Here is a 27,646-nt window from a genome sequence, read left to right on the forward strand (position 1 = left end):
CATAAGATATATGGTCCTCTGAGTTGTTCTAAAGTTCACTGGGGATCCTACAAGTATCACGAGTAAGTTTTATAAACACAGATATGCTTTAAGGTTCCCCATAAGTCGTGGTCCACCTTAGGGCACTAAAAATGTTTTGAGTATTTTTAAGGTTTCTATCACAATAGCGGATAGATTTCAATGGTCCAGTTAAGCTGTCCTTTGAAAGAGAGTTTCAACAAAAGCGTATTAAACGCCCCATTAAGAAGTCTGGTTAATTCCCCTACGTTAAGTTTTAAATTATCTCCGTAGTCACACTTACCGTTTCTTTACTTTTCCAGGTCCTTAGAACGGGTCGCCATGCCAGACACGCAGTGAAAACGCCACAGTGTTTTTAAAATTTACCAGCAATGTCGCATTTAAATGCCTCTATTGGCACGAAGTCTAAGGGTCACGTGCCCCGGAAGTAATTCAATCGACAATAACCCGGTATACCTAGGACTCATATCGGCGCCATTTTGTAGAGGGGTACGATCCTCTCTGTTAATACAATTGCTATTTACTGATATTTTATTTTAAATAATGCTGACATGTCACGGTATGTCATGATTATTTTTAGGTCTCAGCCTAGAGACGTGCGACGCACGTTCTCGGCAGAGAACTATTGTAATGGTTTCAGCCGCCAAAGCTGCCAAAAAGGAGACAAGAGCTGGGCACGCGCCCAGCATTCCTAATGGGAGAGGGAGCAACAAGTGCTGGCCACGCACGGATTTGGTCGGGCGCACGCTCACGGCGCCAGCGTCCCCGCCGCGCGCCGATGACTGCTCTCTTCCTGGCCGGCTTCGAGAAAGTCCTGCCGCTGCGCGTCGCCTGCACTGGGCATGCTCAGATCACGTATGCTGGGCTCTCATGAGGTAACCGTCGAACAGCCCGACGCGGTGAGGTGCGGGAGGAGTGTGAATCTACACCGGAGACACCGGGTGACCGAAGCAGAGGCCGTCACCCCCTGCCGGGGCTGCCAACAGAAGCAGCCGTCCTTTCCCCTGAGGAGCGAGCGGCCGCTGGCACGTGAGGGGGCCTGGTGTGGGAACGCTGCAATGGTCGCCTCCGATTGCGAGTGGCTGGCTAGTGGGGAAGGGGTGAGTGGAGTAAAGTCTGCGCCTAATTCACTGCTTAACTTGTAAGTAACGTGGGATCATTTCCCGTGCTTCCTCCGGGCCTAGTTTTTTTTTTTACCCCACTAAACTGAACTTTAACGAGAAGACGTACATAGTTTAAAAGACGACAGCGCATATCTCAACTGGGCACGAACAAGGCTTGGTTGACATCAGAGGGTAGTCGGAGAGTAAATGAACGAGCGAAGGCAACGGATAATTGGAAACAATGAATCGTGAACTCGCAGCAGTTCCATTTATCCAGCAGTGGATAAATGGAACTGGTGGGTGGAGAGAATCAGCAGGGAAGGTTTTTGGCTCAGTCCTCGCTGAGAAGAGTAGGGGTAGCGCCTTGGCGGATGATGCAGGTGTTACATAAGCCTCATGGTGCTCCCTGCTCCCGGAAATTTTCTGCCTCATGAGTCGTGAACCCCCTCCCAGAGCCGGTCCCGTCAGCTCCCTCACTGGCTCTGAATCACAACCGGGCTGAGCAGGAACACACCCATTACCTGTGCACTAGCACCTCACGGGCCAATGCACACGCACGCACGTGTGTGTGTGTGTGTTGGGAGGCGGCTGAGAGGACCGCTGGCCCCATGTCATAGACTGGAAGGGAGATGCGGGGTGGACAGGAACACACCCATTACCTGTGCTCTAACACCTCACGAGTGCACGCACATGGGTGTGTGTGTGGGGGCTGATAGGACCACTGCCCTCTGTTGAAGAGACTGGCGGGAGCTGCAGGACCCAGGTGAGGGCAGGGAGGTGCCACACACTCACACACACACACACAACACAACACCACACCATCAGTGCACACTTTCACCAAACACAGACACCATTAGTCATCAATGCACGCTTTCACCGGGCACAAACACCACCAGCCATCAGTGCACGCTTTCACCAAGCACACACACACCACCAGCTGTCAGTGCACGCATTCATCAGACACACACCACCAGCCGTCACTGCACGCTTTCACAGGCGCACACACCACCAGCGCACACACCACCAGCTCTCAGTGAACTCTTCCACCAGGCACACACACACACACACCACCCGCCATCAGTGCACACATCAATTGTTAACGCATCCACAATTAACTATTGGAGCAATAGCAGTATGGCACACTTTACTTTTAAACATATTAATCTAAAGCGCATCATGCCACCATTGCTACACGCATTTTTTTGGAGTACAATTTATAGACTTTTGTTGCAGTTGCTGTTGCAATATTTAGCAATGCCAATAGCTCAAACTTAACTAACCCGAGACCTATTGCATTGCAAATGCTTGTTGAAACTGCGATAATTTGCTCGAAAGTATTTGAAATGTTAACAACACAGTACGTCTGGATTAAATGTCGGCGCCATTTTATAGAGGGGTACGAACCTCCCTAATTATGCAAGTAGTATTAACTGGTGTTTAGTTTTAATCCTGTAAAATGCTAATTTATCACAGCGAATACATATGATTATGAGTATAGGTGAAGTTATGTTGATTTGCTCTTTAGCGACGGGTAAGTAGTATGGAAATTCCAATCTAAATTATTATGCTTTCAGTATGGATTGTTTTATATCAAAAGATTGCGCCATTATGAAGAGGAGCCTAGTCATTCTCAGTGATTAGAGGGAGCGATAGCCTTCATGTTATATCCCTTTGTTTATTGTCCAGACTCCAGATTGTACAGGAAATGATGGGTTAATCATATTGTACATAGACAAAGGGCATCAAGTGTTACCATCTCAGCGTAACTTATCACATTTGCATAAGTTTATTAACAATGAGATCCAAAATTGAGCTGAAGATAGTGGATGACTGTTTAAAAACTATCTTGCATACAACATTGTTTCCACTATAAGTTAAAGAGGCTAAAATGCCTGTCATAAAACAGACATAGTGAGCAACCATACAGCACAGAAGTCAGGTTACATTCCTTAACAATGTTAGCAGAAAGACTAAAGCAAAGATGGTCTAACCGAATGTATCATATTTATTTGGTAATCTACCAAGCTATATTTTCATTAAGACCTTTCCGGACAGTGTCCAATTGAAAGGTCCAGAAACTTTATCGTTTTTTCCTGATGTTTTCTGAAGATTGCCCCAGTCTATGTTGGACCTTTTCCAAAATACACCACTTTAAGTCAGATTCCTTGTGACTGCTTTCAAGACAATGCTACACTAAGGGGGCTGTTATTTTCTTCGTTCTCACAGCAGATTTGTGCTCACTGAACCTGGTACGAAATTCTCGTCCAGTCTCACCAATATATGCAAGCCCACATGGACAAAAGATCATGTAGACAATATTACTGCTTCTACAGTTAGTAAACGATTTGAGGTTTACTTTCATATTATTGTAATTAATAACATCTGTTACCATCGCTGCATCGCAGGCGAGGCATGCCCCACATCTGTGGTTGCCATGTATCATCGGAAGCCCAGTGATCGATGTCTGGATTCCTCCAGATTTGGGTTGTTTTTTAGTATGCCCCAGGCGATCCCTCAAATTTTTATTGCGCCTGTACTCTATCAGAGGTTTGGGAAGTTGTATTTCATCATTATTAACATCCAAAATCTCCAGTTCTTATTAATGATGTTTTTAATCTTGTATTTGAGAGATGAATGATTGATGACACACGTGATTCTTTCAGATTGTTTACGTTTGGTGCCACTGAGAAGAGAGTCACGATCATAATATTTCGCTTTTTTAAAAGCCTGGCATATCAGCCGATGGGGATAGCCTTGTTTGATCAGTCTTTCTTTCAGAGCTTCACCATGTAGTTGGTGGTCCGACAAATTGGTACAATTGCGGCGTATCCTAAGGAATTCTGGAAAGGGAATTGAATCTTTCTGGCAGTGTGGGTGGAAGCTTCCATATTGAAGGATGGTGTTCTTAGCGGTTGGCTTCCTGTAAAGGCTTACCTCTAAAACACCGTTCCTACCGTTGATTTCTATATACAGAAACTCCACTTTCTTAGGATTATAGTTCGAAGTGAATCTAAAATTTGGATCACTTGCATTTAGCAATAAAATGAAGTCTTTCAAGTCTCTTTCCTCACCTCTCCACACAAAAAGAATGTTGTCTATAAATCTACGCCACAAAAAATGGGGCAGTATCATTGTATATGTGTCTCAATTCCCATTCCCCCATATATGTTTTCGCTACACTGGAGGCACAAGATGCCTCCATACTTGTTCCTTTGATTTGCTTAAACAGGGAACCATCGTAGTCAAAAAAGTTAAGGAGTACAATTTCCAGACATTGCAATATGAAGGTGTCAGGTCTGTTGTTTGGATACCTTTGCAGTAGGGTGGCAACTGCTTGTAACGCTTGACATTGAGGAATGTTGGTGTATAACGCCTCAATGTCAAGCGTTACTAAGATGTCTCTCGATGGATCAAATGCTGCACCCTCAGTCTTGGCAATCATGTCTCCTGTGTCCCGGATAAAGGACTCATATTTCTGTGTCAGGGGACACAGAAATTTGTCCACATATTTAGACAGTGGCTCCGTGGTTGAGCCTATCGTTGAGATAATTGGTCGCATTGGGGGTTCACATATGTTCTTATGGGTCTTAGGGAGACCATACATAGCTGGGACTACTGGACATGTTTTGTTTAAAAAATCATGTTCTTCCTCATATATGTAGCCTTCATGAGGAGTTATCCATTGTCCTGTCCTACTCTGAGTCTGTGTTGGTCTGACCTCTACTGAAGCTGCGTCTGATACCACTTTAGGCGCCACTCTCTCAATTTGATCTGCCACCTCCACAAGGGAGAAAACACACCCTATTATGACGCAGGTGATGAGTTTGCTCAGCCCTACCAAGAGGACAATTGGTAAATGACTTACAGGCGGCTAGTGGTTTCAATACCTGCCCTGATATGGCTTTCCCTCACTCTCTGGACCAGTCACAGAGGGATCTGCTTCCTATGCCTTGGTCAAATGTGAGATGGCAGAAGTCCTTTACCTCAAGCTCCCCACCTTTTGATATCAACACTGTTGTACTGATAGAAGTACTCAAGCCGGGGCAGATCTCTTCTGAGCCCCTATTGCCATTTAATAAGGCACTAACGCATACCTTATTGGGAGCCTGGCTGAGCACTGCTTTGGCCCTCCAGTCCAATTGAAAGATTCCATTGCCCTGCTTTGGGTGACTTTGCATTCCTCTTTAACACCAGTCTCCAGAAAGTTTCACCCCGAATCCCGCCACCCACTCCCCCAAGGAATTTAAACAGGTGGAGACATTTAGGAAGAGAGTGTTTTCTTCCTCCAGCCTGGCTTTCCAATCCGTTAATGCCAGCTGCCTCCTGCAAGGCTATTCATATGCTCTTTATGACTTGGTGGTTCAAGTCCTCTCTGGTGTCACTGAAAATCTCCAGTCTGTCCTTGCTCAGGGTGTCCAGGACAGTTGTGATGCGGCCAAATTTATGTTCATTGTCGCTTGGACGCCACTGATTCCATCTGGCGAGCCATTGGCACCAGTATTGCCCTTCGCTGCCATGCTTGTCTGAGATCGACCGGGTTCTCCGGTAATGTCCAGTCCTTCCTTATGAGCAGTTAAGGAGAGCAGAGATATTGCACGCTCTCTGGGCCTATCTGCCCACCTCACCAACCTTACTGCTCATTTTGTGAATTTGGTAAAGCTGCCCAATACCGCCAGCCTGTCGAGCCTCAGAAGGGAATCCAACAGTCTTAGTCGAGGCCGGTGTGCCCTCTGCTCCCACAGTCAAGGATAAAAGACTGAACAGTCCATTGCCTCCCTACTGCCCCTCCTACAAAATCTATTTAACCTGCTCTTAGACTTGCACAGCCACCCAGTGGCAGTCAGTTTCCAACAATTCTTCCTTTGTTGGCAAGCAGTCACATCGGTCAGGTGGGTTCTGTGGATCATTACAAGGGATATGCCTTGCTCTTTCTCTCCTACACCTTCCACCATTCTCCCAGCGACTAACTGAGGCTCAACTCTCCGTTTTGCTGCAGTAAGTACAAGCCTCTTTGCCAAAGGGGCTGTAGAAAGCGTGCAGCTGCCAGAAGTGGGAGATGGTTGTTACATTATTTTCTGATGCCCAAGGAGGACCGACAGTCGTCCTTTTTTTAGACCTATGCTTTCCCATGGCCTTCCTTCGGAAAGAGAAATTCAAACTGCTCGCCCTGGTATAGCTCTTATTTGCCCTTGACCCTGGAGATTGGATGGTGGTGTTGGGCCTCCAGGACGTCTTTCTTCACATACCCATCCTGCCGACCTGTCTGTGCTTCCTGCAGTTTATGGTGAGACTTAATCATTTTCAGTTTCATATGTTCCCCTATGGTCTCACCAGTGCTCCTCTGGGATTGATGAAAGTGATGGGGGTGGTAGCAGCACACCTTTGGAGGCCTGGTTGCTAGTCTTCCAACTACCTCGACGACTGGCTGTTGACGGCGAGCTTACCCCTGGCAGTAGTCAGCCACCTCCATACCATGGCAAACCTTCAGTCATCTTACCGGCCAATCTCTCGCCTTCCCTGGCCGGCGAAACTGGTAGAAAAAACCATGAATACTTAGCTTAGTGCATTCCTCCAGGCAAATAACATTTTAGATCCCACTCCGTATGTATTTAGGACAGGACACAGTACAGAGTCTGCCCTTATAAAATCCACGAAAGAAATAAAGGAAGCCCTGGACCAGTGAGGAAACTCATCACAAATCATGTTGGACGTCTTTACGGCCTTCGATACATTCCACCATGAAGTCCTGATGACCGTTTGTCGGCCTGCGGGGTTCAGGGCAAAGCTTGGAAACTATTGAAATCTTTCCTGACGGAAAGAATTCAAACTGTGGATTTGGACAAAGTCCGCTCCAAACCTTTTCCTTACTGTGTGCAGTACCACAGGGTTCTTCCCTTAGTCCCAAATTTTATAATGTTTGTGCCGCCCCTGGCAGAACAGATTAGATCATTCGGAATTCAGCTCACATCTTATGTAGATGATACGCAAATTGTGGTGTCTTTGCGACCGGGCAAGAGTCAGAGAAGGGGAAAAGGTTACATTACTGTATGAAATCAGTCAAGACCTGGATGATCCTGAACTGCCTGAAATTAAACTCCGGCAAAACTGAGGTCCTCGTTTTTGGAAATAATGCGAATTTCTGGACCCCAGATTGGTGGCCAGAAGAATTATACTCTTTTAACCAACTAGGAAAGCTAAAAATCTGGGGGGTCCTAGTCGATAATAAAGTCACCTTTGGGGAACAGATAAACGCGGTTGCATATGCTAGATTCCGCCTCCTTAGAATGATTAAGAAAAGAATGCAATTTCTGCCGGAAGACAGTCAACGTGTAGTTATAACCTCTTTTTCTCTCCCGAGGGTGGACTTTAGTAACAGTCTCTACCTAAACAGTCAAAAGCGACATTTAAACAAACTTCAGCTCCTGCAAAATGTGGCAGCTAGATTACTTACCAGCACACCAAAGTTTGTATCTGTTACTAAGGAATTAAAAAGGCGGCACTGGCTTCCAGTCAAACAATGGATACAATTTAAATCCTTGTGTACCGTTTTTAAAGCCCTTCAATGAACTGGGCCAGAATATCTGAAAGGCGTTTTCAATGGTATGTCGATAGAGCCCTTCGCTCTTTAGGAGTCAGTGTGCAAATACCCTACTTCAAAAAAGTCAACTGGGGAGGAAGAGGTTTCACCAGTTGTGCTGCAAGGGCTTGGAACGAGCTTCCTTTCCATATTAGGAATGCCACTGATCTAATAACATTTAGGAAAGGATTGAAAACCTGGCTTTTCAGTGCATATGTTCCCATGTATTACTCTGTTCGAAGGGCAGCAGCCAGCTCCAGGACACCTTCGGGTAACCGTTGCGCTTAAGAAATATATAACATCTTTGAGGTGCACTATCAACGTGTTTAACCACATCCATGCTTGAGAGTTTCCCCTGCTGTGCCGAGAGCCTTTGAATCCCATGGTTCATGACGAGCTCAGCTCGTCATGAGCACAGGAGCACTGTGCTGCATGACAAGCTAAGCTCCTCATGAGCATGGAAGGGGTTAAGTCTCACCTGATCTGTTCTCAGAAGCTTCCCTTCGCCGAAGCCCTTTGAACTTTGTTCAGTTTTGTGACTTCCCCTGTGAAAGAGTTCAGTACATTCAGTCTATGACCCTGATCTTTCAGCTTCGGTCCTGAATTTGTCAGATGGACTCTGAGGCTGCTGAGATTGATGACCTCCTGTTTCCTGCTGGTGGAGCATGCCAGGTGGCATATGCAGGCTCTACAGTGGGACCTGAAGTCCTAGTGGGCCTAACATCAAGGGCACTGGCTCTGGGCACAGCTAAATGGTACATTTCTGCTCTTTTGGCCTTTTTGCTTTAGCCAGATCAGCCTGCTTTGAAAGGTTATATTGCTTTCCACCCCCTCCTTTTGTCATACCTCCGTTGGACCTTAACTTGGTCCCTTAGTTTCTAACATGGACTCTATTCGAGCTGCTTCACAGCGCCCCTTTGCCATTTCTTGGTCCTCATCGCCATTCTATCTATGCAGTGTTTGAATGCTCTTTAGGCTCTGGGTACCCCTCCCCCATGCGCCCCCCTTTCTTCCTGGTTCTGTAGACGTGACCACCTTTCTTACCCAAAGTTGTCACGCCATTCCATGTTGGTCAAATCAACACTCTGCCGGAGTTTTATGCTCCGCCTCACTACTTCATGAAGGAGGAGAGACTCATGGCTTGGACCCCAAGGTAGCTGCTCTCCGCTTATATATTGTTCGTACCAAAAACCACTGGGTCAACTATCAGCTCCTTGTGTGTTTGTTTAGAGCATGTAGGGTGCAGTAAGGACAGGCTGTGCAGAAAAGAACCATCTCCCGCTGGATCGTGTGCAGCATTAAAATCTGTTTATACACTGTCCAAAAGCAGCCTTGGTACAATGTGGGCATTCCTCCATACATTCACAAATCATTATTGTCTGGACAGTAAGGTTTGCTGAGAGGTGCATTTTAGCTGCTTGGTCCTACCAGACTTTCTGGTTTGAGTCCCTCCAAAGAAGTACTGCTTTTAGCATCTATTCAAAAGGTGAGCCATCTGCATCTAGCAGTCCCTATCAGAAGAACAAGTTACTTAACTTCTGTAAGGCTCTTTCTGGTAGAAACACTATCTTTTTTGAGCATAGCATGTTTTAATTGAAGTGTGACTTCTGGCAGTAGCTGATGAAAATCTTATCTTGGCTTTTGCGCATTTGCTTACTTGAGGTCCGGGGACCCCTGGCTACTGCTATTTTTTTAAGAGTTCCTTGACTTTTGCATCAGTTGAGACAACGTTCATTATGGTAGTGCCCTGGCTGAAGACACGTTTCAATCGTTATGTAAAAGCCATGGTGGACATTGCACCTGCAGGAGACACATTTCGGAATACTTCTGAAGCCTCATGAATACTTGTTGGGGGAAAAATAACCCTCAATGTTTGGGCTTTATATGTTTTCAATACTTTAGGCTGAATTTTCATTTCACGTCTATTTTTGTTAAGCACAAAAGCCAGGGAGTCAAATATGTACGACAATCAGAGACCTTAACGACAATTTGCTCCTCAATCAGTCCTCGTATTTTTTTCCCTAGTGACTCTTAACTGACTCTTCTGAGCTTCAGCCCCTTAATAGCCCCTTAATAGTGAGCACTCTTGAACCATCTTATACCAAGAAACATGCCAGTCTATCTCTCCTCTTGCACTAGTCTTCACCACGTTCTCTTGAGGAAAAAAATGGTGCTTGGCTTATTTCCCAGTTCATAGAATGTTGTATGCTAGACAGCATAAATAATATTGTTCAATGATTCATCATAGGAAGAAAGTGATGCCTTCTAGATGGGTGCTCCCCCCTTCCCAAGTGTTTTTAAAATTGAAAATGAGCTTCATGCTGTTCATGACTTGACTTTATTTTTAGTGTGCTGAAAGGTTTTTTTTTGTGGGTGTGTAATACCACAGTTTACACTAACTGAGCAGGAATGATCCCCTTGTTCATTGAGCGTGTTTGCACCCATTTCAGCTAATTGTGTATCCATTACAGATATTAGTCTCCACTTGCAGTATACTCTTAGATTTGTGCATCCTGCAGACCTTAAACAAAACTTTCCCAATGCTCTTTATTCCTTTATACCTGCCCTCTTATGCTCCTGACACTTTCTGTCACTCTTGTAGATTTGTCATCTTTGCGTTGTCTGTTTTCCTGTCTTTCTCTTTTATTACAGCATCTTTTCTTTCTCTTTCCAAAACACAAAAAGAAGTGCTGGGGTGTGCAGGCTGCAACCAGCAGTATAAATTAACCTTTGTCTGATAGTGTCTTAGTCTTTGTTGTATTGAACTCCTGGGGTTGATGACGTCCTGACGTTGCAAACTATATTGTTCTTCTTGACAGCCTACATTATCTTATAAGAGTGGTGGTAGGACATTGGTGTAGTTTGTTTCATGAACATGCACAGCTGTTGCTGAGGCATGATGTACATTATCGTAATCCTTCGCATTCCGATATGATCCTCGTCGCCATTGTTTGTCTTCAAGGTAGTACAGTCAGTGCATGTCATTTGGGAAGGAACACAGTTTATTCTGTAGCTCCCTACTCTCACACAGCAGACCTTCCATCCAGCTACCCCCCCCCCCCACAGTTAAATCCTAACATTCCAGCTACCTCAAGATAACTCCAACTGAATGTAGTGTGGCAATATTCTACATAATAACCCCCCACTGGATGTTATAGGTAAAGGGGGCTGATTGAGAAGTTTTGAAGTGGCAGATCCATCGGAAGATTGAAGGCAGGAACTGCAGCTGTTGGAGATTAGGGTACAAAATACATATGTTTTAGAAGATAATTTTAAAGGACCAGACTGTTTTAAACAAGAAGACTGCTGTATACTTACTAATAACATAAAGTGTCTAAGGGTCAATAAGAGAAACTCTACTATGTGAACCGTCCGAGACCCAACTAATAAGTGACCAAATGGTGGTTATAAACTAAGTGTATTGATATATGTGTTAAAGGCTTAACACAATATCTGTGTGGGAAAAATTCCCATCAGTTCCCACTCGGTACCGTCCTTTATCATCATCATGGGTTCTCCTTACACCCAGGAGAGTGTGCTCTCAGCCATTAGGTGTTCTTGTGGCTGGTGCTTAATCATTGATAGATATGTGTATAAATGGATGATACCCAAATTAATATCTTTATGGGTAACTGATTTGCAGTGCAGTAATGAAAAAAGAATAAGTATATAAATTTGGATGGAAGTGAGTAGAGAGAGAATTTTAATAGTGTCTCTCAATTCTTCCCAAACTCAAAAACAATTTAGGATACCAACAGATTTAACATAATATCTGTATGCAGGAGAGGTCGACATGTTCCAGCATGTGTGGCAGTTACGCCACTGCTTTCTTCAGGACCAGTGTGTTTGCTTCTGCAAAATTTAGTAGGAATAAAAGTTATATCCCCTGTATAATCCAGGTCGCATTGAAATATCCTCCAGAACACTGAAGAATCGTTGTCAGGGACAGGAAACGAGGAGAACCAAGAAAAAGAGGTAGACAAAACAATACAGTAATGTCACAACACACACTGCTGTATACAACCTGAGAGCCAATGGTCTTGTTGAAAGGGTCATTAGGATTGTCAGAGATCGCATTCAAGTGCCAGTTGTTAATTGGAAAGCACATGTTGAGTTTGTTAATCAAATGATGTGATTGGACACTAGGCAGTGTTTTAATTGTTAAGGATTGGAAAGCCCAAACATTTGTTGACTGTAGGTGGCAAGGTATATAAAGGAAAAATTGGAGAGTTTGGCATAATAAGAGAAGTACTAAGAAATGGCTTGTTAACATAAAATATGTGACTAGTGTGGATGTGGAAATTGGTCCTCTGGTAATAGTGACGTTTTTGTGTTATGTTCACAAAGAATTGTTCACGTTCTCTAATCCCATTCATGTGGTTAAGGTGATATGGAATTGTATGAAAGATTGATGGAACTGTAGAGAATGAATGCAAAATTATGGTTTGTCATGAAGGAAAACATGAGAAAGCAAAAGTAAATTTTGAATGGCTGGAAAAAAGTGGAGGAGAATGATCCTGGCATGGTAATGAGGATTGCTGCTTCAAGAAGATTGAAAGGCTATGTAAAAAGTAAATGAATTTGACACCTTCTGTCCAATTCATTTCTTGACGTTCTTGTTCGTGTAAGTATGTAAATGTGTCATACATATCACTTGTAAAGGAAATTGTTAATTGTGTAAAGTGATTATGGTGGTAGATATGCTACATAGAATGTTAGCTTGCTACAGTACCTTTTGGAATTATGTCAGGAGTGGTTGTTTTAACTATTGTGTTTGTTAGATTGGAGACCTGCTAAGTGAGGCTTCTCCCTAGAGCCGTAGAATGAACTTGGTGTTCCTGACCCAAATTACATGTAGGATTGTATCACTGATTGCTGAATGCTCCAGCGTATGTCAAAATGTTCTTGTCCCTCCTTTCCTCTCCATCCTAGAAGACCATACTCCTTCTTTTAGAATGTGGTTTATGGAACACACCTAGATCTTTGAGTCAGGGCTCTTGCCCTGTCGAAGAAAGGGACCTTAGAAGTGGTGCTCTTAAAAATCGCAAAGGCAGCTTGAAAACACAATCTCCTATGATTATCCAGCCTGCACAGCTCGTGACATGAAGACCAGGTATGCAAAGTCTGCTGCTGCTGCTTCCACATACTCAGCTGTTCAGAACATCTTCAAATGGATTCCCAGAAACACCAGACGCACAGTTACTCAAGCCCTCATAACAAGTAGACTAGAGTATGGCAACACACTCTATGCTGGAATCTCCAAACACCACCTACACCGCCTTTAAAACATCCAGAATTCTGCAGCTAGACTCATCCTTGACCTCCCTCACTACACTCATTAGCCCAGACCTCAGAACTTCACTAGCCACTAATACAACAACACAGCCAATTGAAACTGCTCACACATGCATGCAAGCCACTGCACAACATTGGGTCTGTATATTTCAAAATCCGCCTGCAGTTCCACCAACCCAAAAGACACCTGCGTCATGCCTTGCTTTCCCTCGCACACACCTCCGCACCCACAAAAGCAGAAATTGAGGCATAGGAAAAATCGTACCCAAAACATAGAAACTGATACGGGATGTGTAGCTGGGATGAGCATTTAAATGCACTTTGATCTGAACAGAAGACAAGATGAATGAAAAGACTGGTTGCGAATGAACTGCTACTGAAAGAACAAGACTAGTTCTACATAGAAATTGATGATAGAGTAACTAAACACCGAGGCAAGCTGTGGTTATTCGTAGAAAAACATACAGAAGGCACAACCAAACCTAGATATGGGCTCTAGTGGAGAGAGGCGAATAATCAGCCATTGGAATTAAAGACCATGCAAAGGGAACAATTTTGAAAATTATTTGAATTTGAGACTAGAATCTACACATAAAATACAGAATCTGTGATGAAATTCGAAATCCCCCCACCCCACTTTCTGGCTTGCGCATTGATCCTAACCAGTGGGCATGTTAGCGTTGCGGGAACATCAAATTCTGCATGAAATAGCCCCACTCATTTCCTTGATACAACAAAGGAGCAGACACTTGATGAAGAACTGCAAATAATCTGTTTTATTTCAAGATATTTGCATGCTACTTGAAGTCATCTGTCACGTTTCGGCTGTCCTTCAGCCTTGCTCACAGATAGTGAGGCATCCTTTAGATATTGTGTTTAGAGAGCGTAATGTGCGACCTCGTCATGGTCCGTGTAAACAAACTTTACTACAAAGCTCATGGGACTATGGCAGTTTTGTATTCAACGTAAGCAATGCATCCGAACATTTTTCATTAAATATAAAATCAATTTCATATTACTTATTATATGGGACATATTAGTTTGTGAATTATATGCTTTATGTATTGTTTTCAAAATGATCAAATAATCTAGCCTGAGCTGGCGCAATCAAATTGGTCTGTCTGCTGCAAATGGCTCAAATGCGAATTTAAATTTAGACACGAGGCCCAATGAAATGTGTTCTATATCATTGTTTGCATTGGATACAAAACGACTGTTAGATTTGGGGGTCTCTAGTTGGCATAGGTAGTCACCTGTGTCAAATAGGGACCCTTGCGTCTAGTCAGGGTAAGTGGGTACACTCCTAAAATAACACTTGCTCACCCCCTTGGTAGCTTGGCACGAGCAGACAGGCTTATCTCAGAGGCAGTGTGTAAAGCATTTTTGAACACTTACAGTAACCAAATGACAACACTACAGATGGACACCACACAAGTTGTTTATTAAAAATAAGTATCTTTTATATAGATTTAACACAAGACCACAAACGACAACAGTCCACAATACAGTACTTAAAATGGTAGAATTAGCTTAGTTCTCTCTTGGATGTAAAATGCAACACTTTGAGTCAATGTACCTTAAGGTACGTAACGCAATCCAACAAAAGTGTTGCAGGGAAGGTGATGCATCGATTCCTTACAAGCAAGAGCGGTGATGCGTCTGTTCCCTACTGCTGCGTAGGGGACGGTGATGCGTCGGTTCTTCTCTGCGAGGGGAGGTGATGCGTCTGTTTCTTACTGCGCTTCCAGGGCAATGTGGCAAGCAACGCCGTAATGTGATGAAGATTTGGTGCAAAGAAATAAAGATGTCGTCGTCTTCTTGGTGCAATACGATGCGAACCGCGGCAGGCCCTGCAATACGCTTCCCGGTGATGCGACGTCTGCTGCGATGTCTATCCTCTTCTCCGGCGATGCGCAGTGCTTCAACAACGATGCGAGCTGCGACAGGTCCTGGAACACGCTTCCTGGTGATGCGGCGTCTGCTGCAACGTCGATCCTCCTCTCCGGCGATGGTAGGTGCTCTCGTGTTGTGAAGCGACAGCGGCAGTTCAGCGTCGCACTTCTTGCTCGTGAGTCGCTCTTCCAGCTCCTTGCAACACTCAGTTCCTCAAAGTCCAGCCCAACTGCAGGCACTTACAAAGAACTCTTGGAAAAGCAAAGGTTTCTTCTTGTTGTCCAAAGTGATCTAAAGTTCTGGGGTTTGGGTCCCCTCTTTTATACACAGTTTCTCTTTGTTCTCTGAAAGCAGAGAGGCCTTTGCCTAGTCCAAACCAGTTCTGGTCAGTCCTGGAGCACTCCGTTGATATGACTCCTTCTTTCCTTTCACAGTGCAGGGCAGAGACATCCGACGCACCACTGGAGATGGAGCCAGCATTGTGGAGGGAAGGCCCCAGATGCCCCCCCCCCCACCCATCTAGATGCAGATCTCTCTATTCAGCCTGTGCTGACACACCCTGTCTCCTGGAATCCCCCAGCCCTGTCACTCAAACTCCAGACAAGGAATAAACAACCTAGCAAAGGCAGGCTTGGATAGTTAGGCAAGAAAATACTTACTTTCTAAAAGTGGTATTTTCAAACACAGAATGTTAAAACTAACTTCACTAAAAGATGTATTTTATCATTCTGAGTTCAGGCATACTAAACTCAAATTTCTGCGTAGTTCCCCGAGTCAGTTAGGATTATAATATGTAATAATCAAACTGCCCATTCTGGCCTATGGGGAATAGATAGCCTTGCAATAGTGAAAAACGAAAATGGCTGTAATTCACTATTAAGACATGCCACACACATCAGGGCTTGTCCTACCTTATACTTACAATGCACCCTGCCCTTGGGCCTACCATAGGTGGTCTGATATGAAGAAAAGTGAAGGTTTAGGGACTGGCAAGTGGGTTCACTTGCCCCCAGTCAACACGGCAGTACCAGACTGTGCACAGGCTCTGCAGTGGCAGACCTGAGACACACTTTTACAGGCTGCTTCTGTGGGTGGCACAACCAGTCCTGCAAGCCCCCTAGCAGCATTTGGTTTACAAGCCCTGCACACTCGGATCACTGTACTAAGTTCTCACCAGTAAACCAAATCAGCCAATCATGGAATCACTAATCTATACATTAATTTCCAATAGGGAGCACTTGCACTGGAAAGCATTGGCACAGTGCCCAAAGCATCTAACACCAGCAAAAACACATGAGGCAACAGCAAAAATGGAAGGGAGACCCACGCCAAGGTGCCAGGTCGAACAGCGACCATTGCACAATGAGCTTTGTTGTAAGGTCTGTTTACACTGACTATGATGAGCTCACACATTAGGAAAATGAAGCTTAAAGTTCATAAGAAGTCCAGTACACTCATTAGTACAGTTGGTGAATCTTTAAATCGTCCAATTCCCTAAGGTTTCTGAAGTATAAACAGCCACAGATCATTAGATTCCAATGGACTGTAACCTTAATTTCTCTTTACACTCCTAGAAATTGAGCAGTGCCATATAGAAACCTTCTCCCTGCTATAGACATTGCTGATCTGATTCAGCTGTAAGGACACCCACTACAAAATCTGTTTCTGCTTGCCACTGGTTCAAGCTAGTTTTTTTGTCAGTCTGAAGGTTTGCACTTTTTCTATTTTTATTTTACAGATGTTCTGCACTATCCCTTGCACAGCAGGTTTTGTCTTTAGCTTTCATGTGTCCATCTTTGTGTTTTATGGATCAGTCTTCGCTGAGTAAGCGACCCCTCATGGTATGATTTCTGATAGGTTTCCTCTTTCAATAGTGCCTTGTGACTATTGAACTGTGCCCCCGTTTAACTCTCCACTCTCCATTTTGTTTATTGTGTATTCCCCTGGCCCGCCTACCCTCCCCGCTACTGCCTCCCAGCTGCCCTCCCACCCACGAATAGAGAGCTTACCTCCTCCTCGTCGAGGCTGTGACCGTCAGGATTTCATCCTAAGCGGCCGCTCCCCCCACGCTCCCTGGCCTCTGACTCGATCGTGATCCTCGTGTGAAGCCCCTCACTTGTGTGCAGAGTCCGGTATCGTAGGCTTGAAACTAGCGCTTTGACCATTATATAGCGCCGAGCCTCGCCTGCTGCTGTGAATATTAGCGCGACTTTGTTTTACTTGCAGCTGCTGCCATTCTCATATTTTGCATTGCGTGCTGGCTTAACTGTGTGCATTAATTGTATTCAATAGTGCCTTGTGACTATTGAACTGTGCCCCCGTTTAACTCTCCACTCTCCATTTTGTTTGTATTCCCCTGGCCCGCCTACCCTCCCCGCTACCGCCTCCCAGCTGCCCCTCCCACGCTCCGCCCCTCCACTATCCATATATGACAGATGTCTAAACGTGCAGCGTCCACGCGCTGCGGCCGCGCCGAAGGTGCGCCAAAGGTAAGCCCGTCTACGCCCGTCCGCGCCAAGACCGCAACCAGCGCCAGACCCCCTGGTTCCTGTACCACCCACCCCTCCCGCATTACATACGACGCCTCCACCCTCTTAGCACTAAACCCCGGCCGACTCCCCAACTGCGCCCAAGCCGCACCTGGACACACCCATGGACCCTTCACTTGCAACACCTGCAAGTATGACGGCACCAAGATCAACTCCACATCCACAAACACCAAACAGAGATCTGACACCAACCACCTAAAATGCATCCTGCTCAACACCCGCTCGGTCCACAAACACGCCATTGACCTTTGGAATCTACTAGACACCATTTCTCCGGACGTCGCCTTCCTAACAGAAACTTGGATGAACGCCTCCTCAGCTCCAGACATCACCATAGCCATCCCGGAAGACTACAAGATCATCCGAAAGGACCGCACCAAGCAAACGGGAGGAGGCATTGCCATCGTCCATAAGAATTCCATCCGCATCTCAACCAGCTCAGACGTCCACCTCGCTAGCGCCGAACACCTTCACTTCCAGATCCACACCGACCCCAAGACCACACTCAGAGGCACACTCCTCTACAGACCACCAGGACCCCGTGCATAATTCTGTGAAGACATCACTGACTTCATCACCCCTCACGCCCTCCCCTCCGAGGACTACATTCTACTGGGAGACCTCAATTTTCACCTGGAAAAGAACGACAGCAACACCACCACTCTTCTGGACAATCTCGCCAACCTCGGACTCAAACAACTAGTTAACACCCCCACCCACTGTGCAGGACACACACTCGACCCTATCTTCACCTCCAGCAAGCACATCTCCTTCAGTCTCACCACAGCTCTCCATTGGACGGACCACAGCTGCGTTCACTTCACCTACAAAAAGACCACAATCCACAACCACCCTTAACCCACTCTGCGAAGAAACTGGAACAAAATCACCACCGATCAGATCTCCACATCGCTTCTTCAAAACCCCCCAGCCTATTCGTCGAACCCTAACCAAGCAGCCATCAACCTCACACAATGGCTAACTCACAGCGCCGACAACCTAGCACCCTTGAAAAAACGTCTAATCAAATTAGGCAACAAAATGCACGATGAGCTTAAGAAATCCAAGAAACTCTGTCGCTCCCTCGAGAAGGCCTGGAAAAAAGACCCAAACACCAGCACCAGGGACGCCTTCAAAAACGCCACCCCCATACACCACCAACTGATCCGGACAGCCAAGAAAGCCGCATTCAAAGACAGACTAGACAACAACGCCCACAACAGCAAGGAATTATTCAACATCGTCAAAGAGTTTACCAACCCCACTGCCAACTCCAACGACATCACTCCCTCGCAGGAACATACAACATTCGAACTCTACTGGACAATGGAGACACAGTCGCCCTCATCCTCCTCGACCTCTCCGCAGCCTTCGACACAGTCTGTCATAGTACCCTGTTACATCGCCTTAGAAACATCGGAATCCAAGGAAAAGCACTGGAATGGATCACCTCGTTCCTTGCCGGAAGAACTCAGAGTCCGCCTCCCACCGTTCAAGTCAGAGGCCTCTGAAGTCATCTGTGGCGTGCCACAAGGATCCTCACTCAGCCCCACCCTCTTCAACGTATACATGAGCCCCCTCGCGACCATCGCACGCCAACACAACCTCAACATCATCTACGCTGACGACACTCAACTGATCCTCTCACTCACCAATGACCCTAACACCGCCAAAACCAACCTACATCAAGGAATGAAAGAAGTAGCAGAGTGGATGAAGCTCAGCCGTCTGAAACTGAATTCAGACAAAACAGAAGTCCTTATCTTAGGTACCTCCCCCTCCGCATGGGACGACTCTTGGTGGCCAGCGGCCCTTGGAAAAGCACCCATCCCGACGGACCACACACGGAACCTGGGCGTCATCCTGGACTCCTCACTCTCGATGACCAGACAAGACAACGCCGTTTCATCATCTTGCTTCAACATTCTTCGCATGCTCAAAAAAACATTTCGCTGGATCCCCACCGAAACTAGAAAAACGGTCACCCACGCACTGGTTACAAGCCGCCTGGACTACGGAAACACCCTATACGCCGGTACCACCGCAAAACTTCAGAAAAAACTCCAACGCATCCAGAACGCATCAGCCAGACTCCTACTAGACATCCCGCGTAAAGATCAAATTTCTAATCACCTGAAAGACCTCCATTGGCTCCCTGTCAATAAGAGGATAACATTCCGCCTCCTCACCCACACACACAAAGCACTTTACGAACTTGGACCCGAATGCCTCAACACGCGAGTTTCCTTCTACACCCCCTCCCGCCAGCTACGCTCTTCCAACCAAGCCCTTGCTGCTGTTCCACGCATCAACAAAACCACCATGGGAGGAAGATCCTTCTCCTACCTGGCGGCTAAAACCTGGAATTCACTCCCCATTCACCTCCGCCTCACTCAAAACCACCTAGCATTCAGAAAGCAACTTAAAACCTGGATATTCGACAAGTAATTCCCCTCCCTCCTCAAGCGCCTTGAGACCCTCTGGGTATGTAGCGCGCTATACAAATTACTTGACTTGACTTGATTCCTGTTAACGATTAATTTGGCCTATGGAGGCTGTTGAAGCATTCCTTTCTAGACCGCCACATTTCACTGTATTTTACGAAGATAAACTAGTATTTCACACCTTTCTTGCTTGATGAAAGATGTGTCTGACTTCCACTTTGGGTAGTCCATCACTCTTCCATCATTCCTTTGTCCTTTCACCCTGCTGCAGAATAGGAGATTACTTCGACTGGACTCTAGGCAAGCTGTATCTTATCTTATATTGACCACCTAAGGCAGGATAAAGTAGATTTTTAGCTTCAGGAAAACGCACACAGAGCCAATAAAGCCAAAGTAGTAGTAGTAGTAGTAACCACATTCTTAATTTTGTGTAAGGATCTGTTACGCTGTAGCGGAGAAAAAAGACTCCGGCTGGCATTTGTGCCTACTCTCTAAGGAACTTGATGGATTCTACTGCTCTCACCAAGAGCTTCCAGTTGGTTTACTTTTTCTGGTTTGCCCTTTTTCTTCCTTGTATATGTTTATGAAGAATTGTTTCCTCAAGGCACAGACTTGAAGTGATGGATAATTTACCAGGGTTGTGTTGCGTGAATTGTTTGGTTAACTCTCACTACTCAGTCACATCTCTTGATTGGTATTGCTTTAGGATTTATTCACAAGGTGAGTATTATGTAGGCAGAAGTATCCATCAGAAGAAAAAGTTCCTAGTCTTTAGTAAAAAATAGTTCTGGTGGATATTGGATCTTACCACAGATTCCTTACCGGCTTTTTGTTTCGTGTTGAGAAAATAAAGTGATCCGTAAGATCCAGTGGTATTCAAATGAATCTAATGCTTTGATTATTTCTGTTACTCCTGCTCACTTGCTTCCTCTCTGGAAACCTCAGTGTAATGCAGAAAAGATTCTAGGAATAGACAATAGGATGTCAGTATGCGTTATATATACCATTATGGCATTGCTTCTGGAATGGGTTTGCCTATTGCTGAAAACATGTGGGGGCACCTGGCAGCTCTAGAATGCTGCTCCTGGAGAAAGTTTTCTAGCCCAGTCTGACACCTGGAGGATATGCATAAGGTGTAGGAAGACGGACTGTGCACCAGAAATATTTTTACTAATGGTAGGTAACTCTTTGATCTTGCCTTTTTGGTGGAAGGCTGCCTTACTACTTTGCTAGTAACATGCGTGCATCTTTTCAGTACTGATTTATTGAATTATACTTGTACTGTTCTCGTTACCATGTGGTCTCCTGTCATTCTGTGTATGTATAAAAGCCAAGTTATGTTGTCATTCTATGAAATCTAAAAATTTATAGTTTAAAGCCCTACCTTCATTGTATGTTTTTGTTTCAGGAGTTGTTGAGGGGGATTTAGCTGCCATTGAGGCATTCAAATCTGCCGGTGGGGACATTGCACGCCAACTTTCGGCAGATGAGGTCCGCCTACTAAATCGACCTTCTGCATTTGATGTGGGCTACACTCTAGTTCATCTGTCGATACGCTTCCAAAGACAAGATATGTTGGCCATACTACTAACAGAGGTAAGAAATGCTAAATTTACTCCTTCTTCCGAAAGCTTTTATTTCATTTTTAATATTTTGGCTTCCATATGCTGTTGTGGTAAAGGGTGTATTTTGCCATTGTATCAGTACTCTGATGATAAACATGTTGCCGTTCACAGGAACATCAACAAAACCTTCATTCATTTATAATATAAATTGGTCAGGTCATTCTCTTTCCCCGAATTTTGCTTGTGTCTCTTGCATTATTCTCTCAGTTGTGTCGGAGTTTTTCTTGCAAACGCGATCCCTCTTGATTTGGAGTCTGCAATTACCCTATATTTCAGGATGGCCACAAGACCACTGTCACCTTACGGTATTATGTATACAATTATGAAGCAGGAGTCTTCAAAATTGAACAATGATTTAAAAATCCCCACAATTTAGTGCTGATTCAAAAAAAGTTGCACTACACGATGCACCCTCTGTCCCATAAAAATGTGCTTAGGAATTTCACATATGGTACGTTGACGCAACTTCCCAAAGAATATGAGCCATTTAGCCCCGCTAAGTACCCCTCCATAAAAGAGCTGCCTATTGGCTTGACTCCGGTCTTTGAAATAATGTTAATGGTACCTCCATCTCTTCTCTCTACATTTATAGGATGTTTTGAACCCCAAGTTAAGGAGGTGGCTCTCTTGGCTGCATATAACTTTTTAGTAGCTGAGAAAGAGTTCTGAAAATGGTCTTCGTGCAAACACGTGGAGATTCCATTCCTGTTTTCTTCTACTTGAAGTAAATTCAAGTTTTTCACAGCTGCACAATTCCGGTGTTCATTCTATTACCCTTCTTTGGACAAGTCTTTCTTTTCCCTGCTCCTGCTTGGATCCTTGTTAACTATCTAGGGGTGCTGAGGGGCAAGCACACTTCACGTATATGGTGGTTCTATGTTTTATATTTAAAAAAAACAAAAAGGTCCTTTTTTATATTACTGGCTTCTTTGTTGTCTTCCATTTGTTTGATTTACATCCATCCTTTTTCTTTTGCAATCCTGCTGAATCTTCCAAGATATTTCTGCAAATAAGATACCAGAAGTAAATAGCAACTGTTTTCTTTTTTCTCCAACTGGTGCTCTGTACTGTCAGAACAGTTTTTGTATTATATGAAGGAGCCTAATCCTTCTGGTTCTTGCAGCAGAGGCATACAGGCATCCCAATGTACAGAAATCTCAATCTCTGAAGTTTTTTCCGTATCTAAGCTCATCAGATACTTGGGCTCTGCCCTAAAGTGAAATTTGCCACTGGTATTAAAGGTTGTAGCACTGCATGTGGCATTGTCAGATGAGATATTTTCATGCTGCTTCTCATCTTGCCCTCTGTAGTTCTCCAAGAGACACGAAAGGGCCCAATAATATTGAAAGGATTTCAATTCACTAATGCTGTAAAAGCATGAAAAAAGGCAAAGGGGAGTTTTTCCTCTTTATTTTCTCCTGGCAATCTCATAAAGTGCCTAAAATTGGCTTCTCTGACATTCCACAATGTAAACCACTGAATTATTGACAGTGCCTTCCCCTCTCAGGCACTCTAGGCATGAACTGAGGCCTGGTTGTTGTTTCAGGAAGTAGTTTATATTTTCTTTTCTGCCCCTCTGCTTCTGGATCAGTTTCTTTTGTAGGACCAATTATGCCACATATTCTTACAGGGCCCAAGCACCTAGATTCCCATGTGCCAAACACTTTAGACTAGATTTGATGGACGCGTATGTGTTTGACTCTGGCCATGTTTATGAACACCTAAGGAACCTTCTTAGTGCACATTAAAACAAGATTCTCCATCTCTGCTAGTTCCCCATCACAATGTCATTAATACAGCCCCAGCATTGTAAATGCAATTATATAGTGCTTATGAAACCCATATTTGCTCAGAAGCTGCAATATTACATGTTCTGCCGTCCCTATTTATTATGTGGCATATTTAAACGGTTTCAAATAACTATAATTAACTTGTATCCCTAGATATACACATGGTACTTATTAGTAGCAGGCATAACCCTCTGTATGTGCGCACACACATATATACACAGAAGCAGCAATTTTGACATGATCTGATCAGCATGGTCTGACATGCACGTGTGCTGTGGTGTAATGCATAGTTTTCATTAATATAAATGTATTGGCTTATAACAGGAGGCATAGCTCAGATTACAAAGATGTGTACTTGTAGCACAACAGCTCTTTTCCATATTGTGATAAGTATTGTTTGTCATGTCTTAGTACTGTCGTGAGCTTCCTAGGAATCCCCAGGACCTGCGCTTTTTGGATGACCTAAACTGAGGGCTTGGTGTCCAAACTGATTCATGACAACCCCACAGGATATGTCCTCCTTTAGACCAACTATCTCTACAGTGCCACTACCACCCCCCTGTATCTTACAGTGGTGTAGGCAGTTTCTGGCAACCACTGAACATGACCAACCCAATTTCTCTGGGATCATGGAAAACAGTACAGTACTTTTCGCTCAAGTCACTTGTGCTAAATTATTCTCAGAAATACACAATACGGCGCTTAGGATGCTTCAATAAGTATTTATTGGTCCATCGTCAGTCTTGTGTGAAACATATTTGCTGCAACAATCAGGAGACAGAAGCATACAAAAGAAATCACAAGTACTAATAAAGTAAACACTAGATACATTTCTACCATAATGCTAAGAAGATGAACATATACAGTTCAGATAAGAAAGTAGAAATTGCATACACCTATAATGTGCGCCCTTCGTAATTTGCCTAAATGTACCTAGCCTAGGTATGTAGGTGTAGCATGTGTATAGATATATATGTATGTAGTCAAGAATCCCCTAGAGAAGACCCAACCCCCCTCACCAGGAATGAAGCACCCTGAGGATGACATCCCGTAAGGGATTTCAGATTGCTGCATGTCAAAGATTCAGTATACAGGACCCCATGTCAGCGTGGAAGGGATTCTCCTCTCATTTGCAGTAGGGAATTAGGGTCATGTATACCAGGGTTTGTTCTAGAATCATAAATGTTTTGAAAACAATCATATATGTTTTTCTAAAACAATGCGATCATGCACTGCTGGCCTGTTGGACAGGGATGAAAAAAGTGGTGACCCTTTTACAGAATAATTATGTAGTGCCTGAGAACATGTTTATTATGTACATCGGGTACAGGTATTCTGATAAAATACTAAGAGCCTGGCTTCGAAGAGACGGGGCAAACTACAAGGTAAAAGGTCACCTGTTCAGAATAGTTATTGTCGTGTGGTTGGGACAATGTATGTCTAAGGGGGCATACATGACAGGACTAGCATAAAGGACATGACACCCAATCCTCATCAAAAGGTCAACAGGGTCAGCTAGATAATAAACCTAAGGCCATTAAAAGCATAAAATCATTTATGATTTAAATACTGAAGGCACTAAAAAAGGCTGTAAAGTATCCATAATATAAAAGCCATTTTCCATAAAAGCTTGCAAAATGCCCTCTAAGCACGGGACCAACACGCATCCAAATCTGCAGAAGGGGCAGCGGAACACAGGCAGGACACAGTCTATTCAGACTTGTCCAAAAGACAGGAACCAATGCTGACTCTGCTCTCGAAGCAGAGGCGTAGGCAGCTGAAACACAATATGTACACAACAACGTTGTTCCAGCAGTGTTCTCTCCTTGTCTTGAGGGATTGAGATGTCCATTTCGAATCTTTAGGATTAAAATCCGAATGCCCACTACTGATAGCAGGACCAGATAAAGCCCTCTAAAAACGCTTCCAAGTATGGAGAGTTTGAAAGCTGGGATTTCGCCGAAGATGGTCTTAAAGATGGTTAACAGACCTGATCTAATACACTTAAGTAAGTATATGATCCCCCTCATATCGGGCATGTTAAAGATACGATGAACCATTTCTCCAAAATGGAGCGGGAAGTTCATACAAACCAGGATCTGTATCTGTGCCGAAGACATTGCAACCTGGAGATCAAAAGTCTTTCGGGCTGAAGTTAAGGCCACATTTTGTTGAAACAACATGGCTTTCGGGTGCTCAGAGGATCAAACCTTATACTGGAAACATTTAATGAAGGCCACAGTGGTGGCCCATTCGAGAGTAACTCGAAAACCCGATAAATCATGGCAGCTGGGGTGCCTTTCAAGTTGCAAGATAAGTTTGCTATTGAAGCATTACACACTCTGTGAAGCAAGACCACCCTGCACACTAAAGACCCACTTAAAGCCTTCTCACAGTCTGTACCACTCAAGAAAACTTCAGGGTCATTATTTCTACACCTATATCTGTATGGCAATTCCCATGTTTCCTGCATGTATCCTTCACCAAATGCTTCATACCTGCCTACCTGGTGATATCTAAGGCCGTATTGGAACTGGAATGTTGTGGTTGCCTGTGTGGTATAACCATGAATTAACCATTCCGGAGATGGGGACTCTGCTACTATAAAAGGTAACTTCTCTAATTTTTCAATGAGCAGCATGGTGTACTTCGCATCTCTGCGTGCCATTGTCGTTTGTTTGTCGGTCAGATTATAAGCCGAAAACAGATTTGTGCCGTTAATGTACCGCCATGGCACGGGCCGAACGCAATGATTGGAGCATCCAGCTTAAAAGCATAATAAAGCGCAATTGAAATTACCCATGTTGTAGAATAGAGAAAGCTTCCATTATGTGGATTGCTGAGGACACAATGTTGGCCAGTGAATAAATATGTGAAGAAAGTGTTGTCATTCCATTGTCTACCACAGCCAAGGCCTTCTCTAGATTAATTCTATCAATCTCACGTAATCTCTCAGCAGCTTTCTGTTGAGCGACTTTCCACAGTTCATTATGGATGGCACATAAGCGTTTTTTATTCTTTCTTGGGACCTAGCAAGAAATCCTTAAGATTGATGTTGTCAGCCAGAATGGACAAGTGTTGTTTCACCTGTAATAGTTTTGAAGTTTGTAGCAATTCTAGGCATAGCTTCCTAACACTATAAGAAGTCACTGCTCCTTGGTCGTCCGTGTGTACATACCGTGGGTCAGGCCTATGCATACTAAACCCTCCTGTGGTACCCTTTGTATTATTGTACCCAGTACCTCCTCAGTGTATTATTCAATATACCTTCAATAGGTGTGGGAAAGGGGATGTGTGGTGTTTTCGAGTCTTTTATTTTTGCAAACCTGTAGCAGGTAGTCTGTTGCACTGTTCTGTTCAGGAAGGTTAGCTGTAATGGTACGAGGCTAGCTCTAAATAAATCCTCTGTTCCCTGAACCTACCATTTTATTCGTCCTCCAGATGGATTTTGTGTCTGTGTCCCTCCAATAGTCGAATCCTTGTATAGACAGTTGGGAGATAAAAGGTGCTGAATATATCAGCTTGGTATTTGTCAGCATAGTTTTCTTCGCGATTGCATTTGTTTTTGCAAGCTTATAGTAGTAAGACGCTGGGTCTGATGTATTGACCCTTGAAAAGTATGCACATTTCTGTGTGAACGTGGCAGAACTACCTTTCGGTGGTGTCGGGCAATGTTCCCATTGATAAGTGTTAATGCGTGGGACACTTGCTTTGTGCAAAAATTGATGATCAAAATGTTGGTAACAATACATGGTATCAAAATCGGGTGTATCTTCATACATTTCCCTGTTAGACAATGGAGCAGATTGTTCTAAATCGGAGAGCATAGTATTTACAGTTTCAATGTCCCAGTCATCAGAGAGTGTACTTGGGGTGGGGGGGGGGGGGGGGGGGAATTTGGACCTACAAATGTTCAGTAGGTCCAAATATATCATGACACCCTGTCCCGAACTATACCTTCGGGTACTGGAACTGCTGTTATGTTCACTGGGGACAGGTCTCTGTTCACGGTGGGATGACGCATGTGGTTTCAGGACCAAGTTCACAGATTGTACTGCAGAGCGGTGTGGGTGGGAATGTCCATTCAGTAGTAGGAAAAAGACAGTTACTATACCAATCTAAATTAACAGGAACAAGATCCCTAATGCAAACCAAAGATGCAACCAAGCGTACACAAAGGTCTTTTTTTCAACCAGAGACTTAATTGTTGAAATCTTTCTTTTGGAAATAGGTTGTGTTTGATCATGTTCAATTTGATTTGAAGAAAAGTCATCAAGTCGATTAAGTAACCAGACGCAATTCAATCTATCTTTGGTAGCTCTGTAGAACTGCTAGGTGTCTCTTGTGCAGGC

General features: G+C 44.3%; 1 protein-coding gene across 1 annotated transcript in view; it reads left to right on the plus strand.

Annotated features, from left to right (window-relative positions):
- The window catches only part of ZRANB1 (zinc finger RANBP2-type containing 1), a 250,026-nt gene that overhangs the window by 33,348 nt on the left and 189,032 nt on the right, over positions 1-27,646 (plus strand). Inside the window, exon 3 of the mRNA XM_086923006.1 lies at positions 21,288-21,475. Coding sequence (XP_086779132.1) covers positions 21,288-21,475 — 188 coding nt within the window. The remainder of the gene's footprint in view (positions 1-21,287; positions 21,476-27,646) is intronic.

This window comes from Lissotriton vulgaris, chromosome 5 (assembly GCF_964263255.1).
Source record: "Lissotriton vulgaris chromosome 5, aLisVul1.2, whole genome shotgun sequence".
Taxonomy (NCBI): domain Eukaryota; kingdom Metazoa; phylum Chordata; class Amphibia; order Caudata; family Salamandridae; genus Lissotriton; species Lissotriton vulgaris.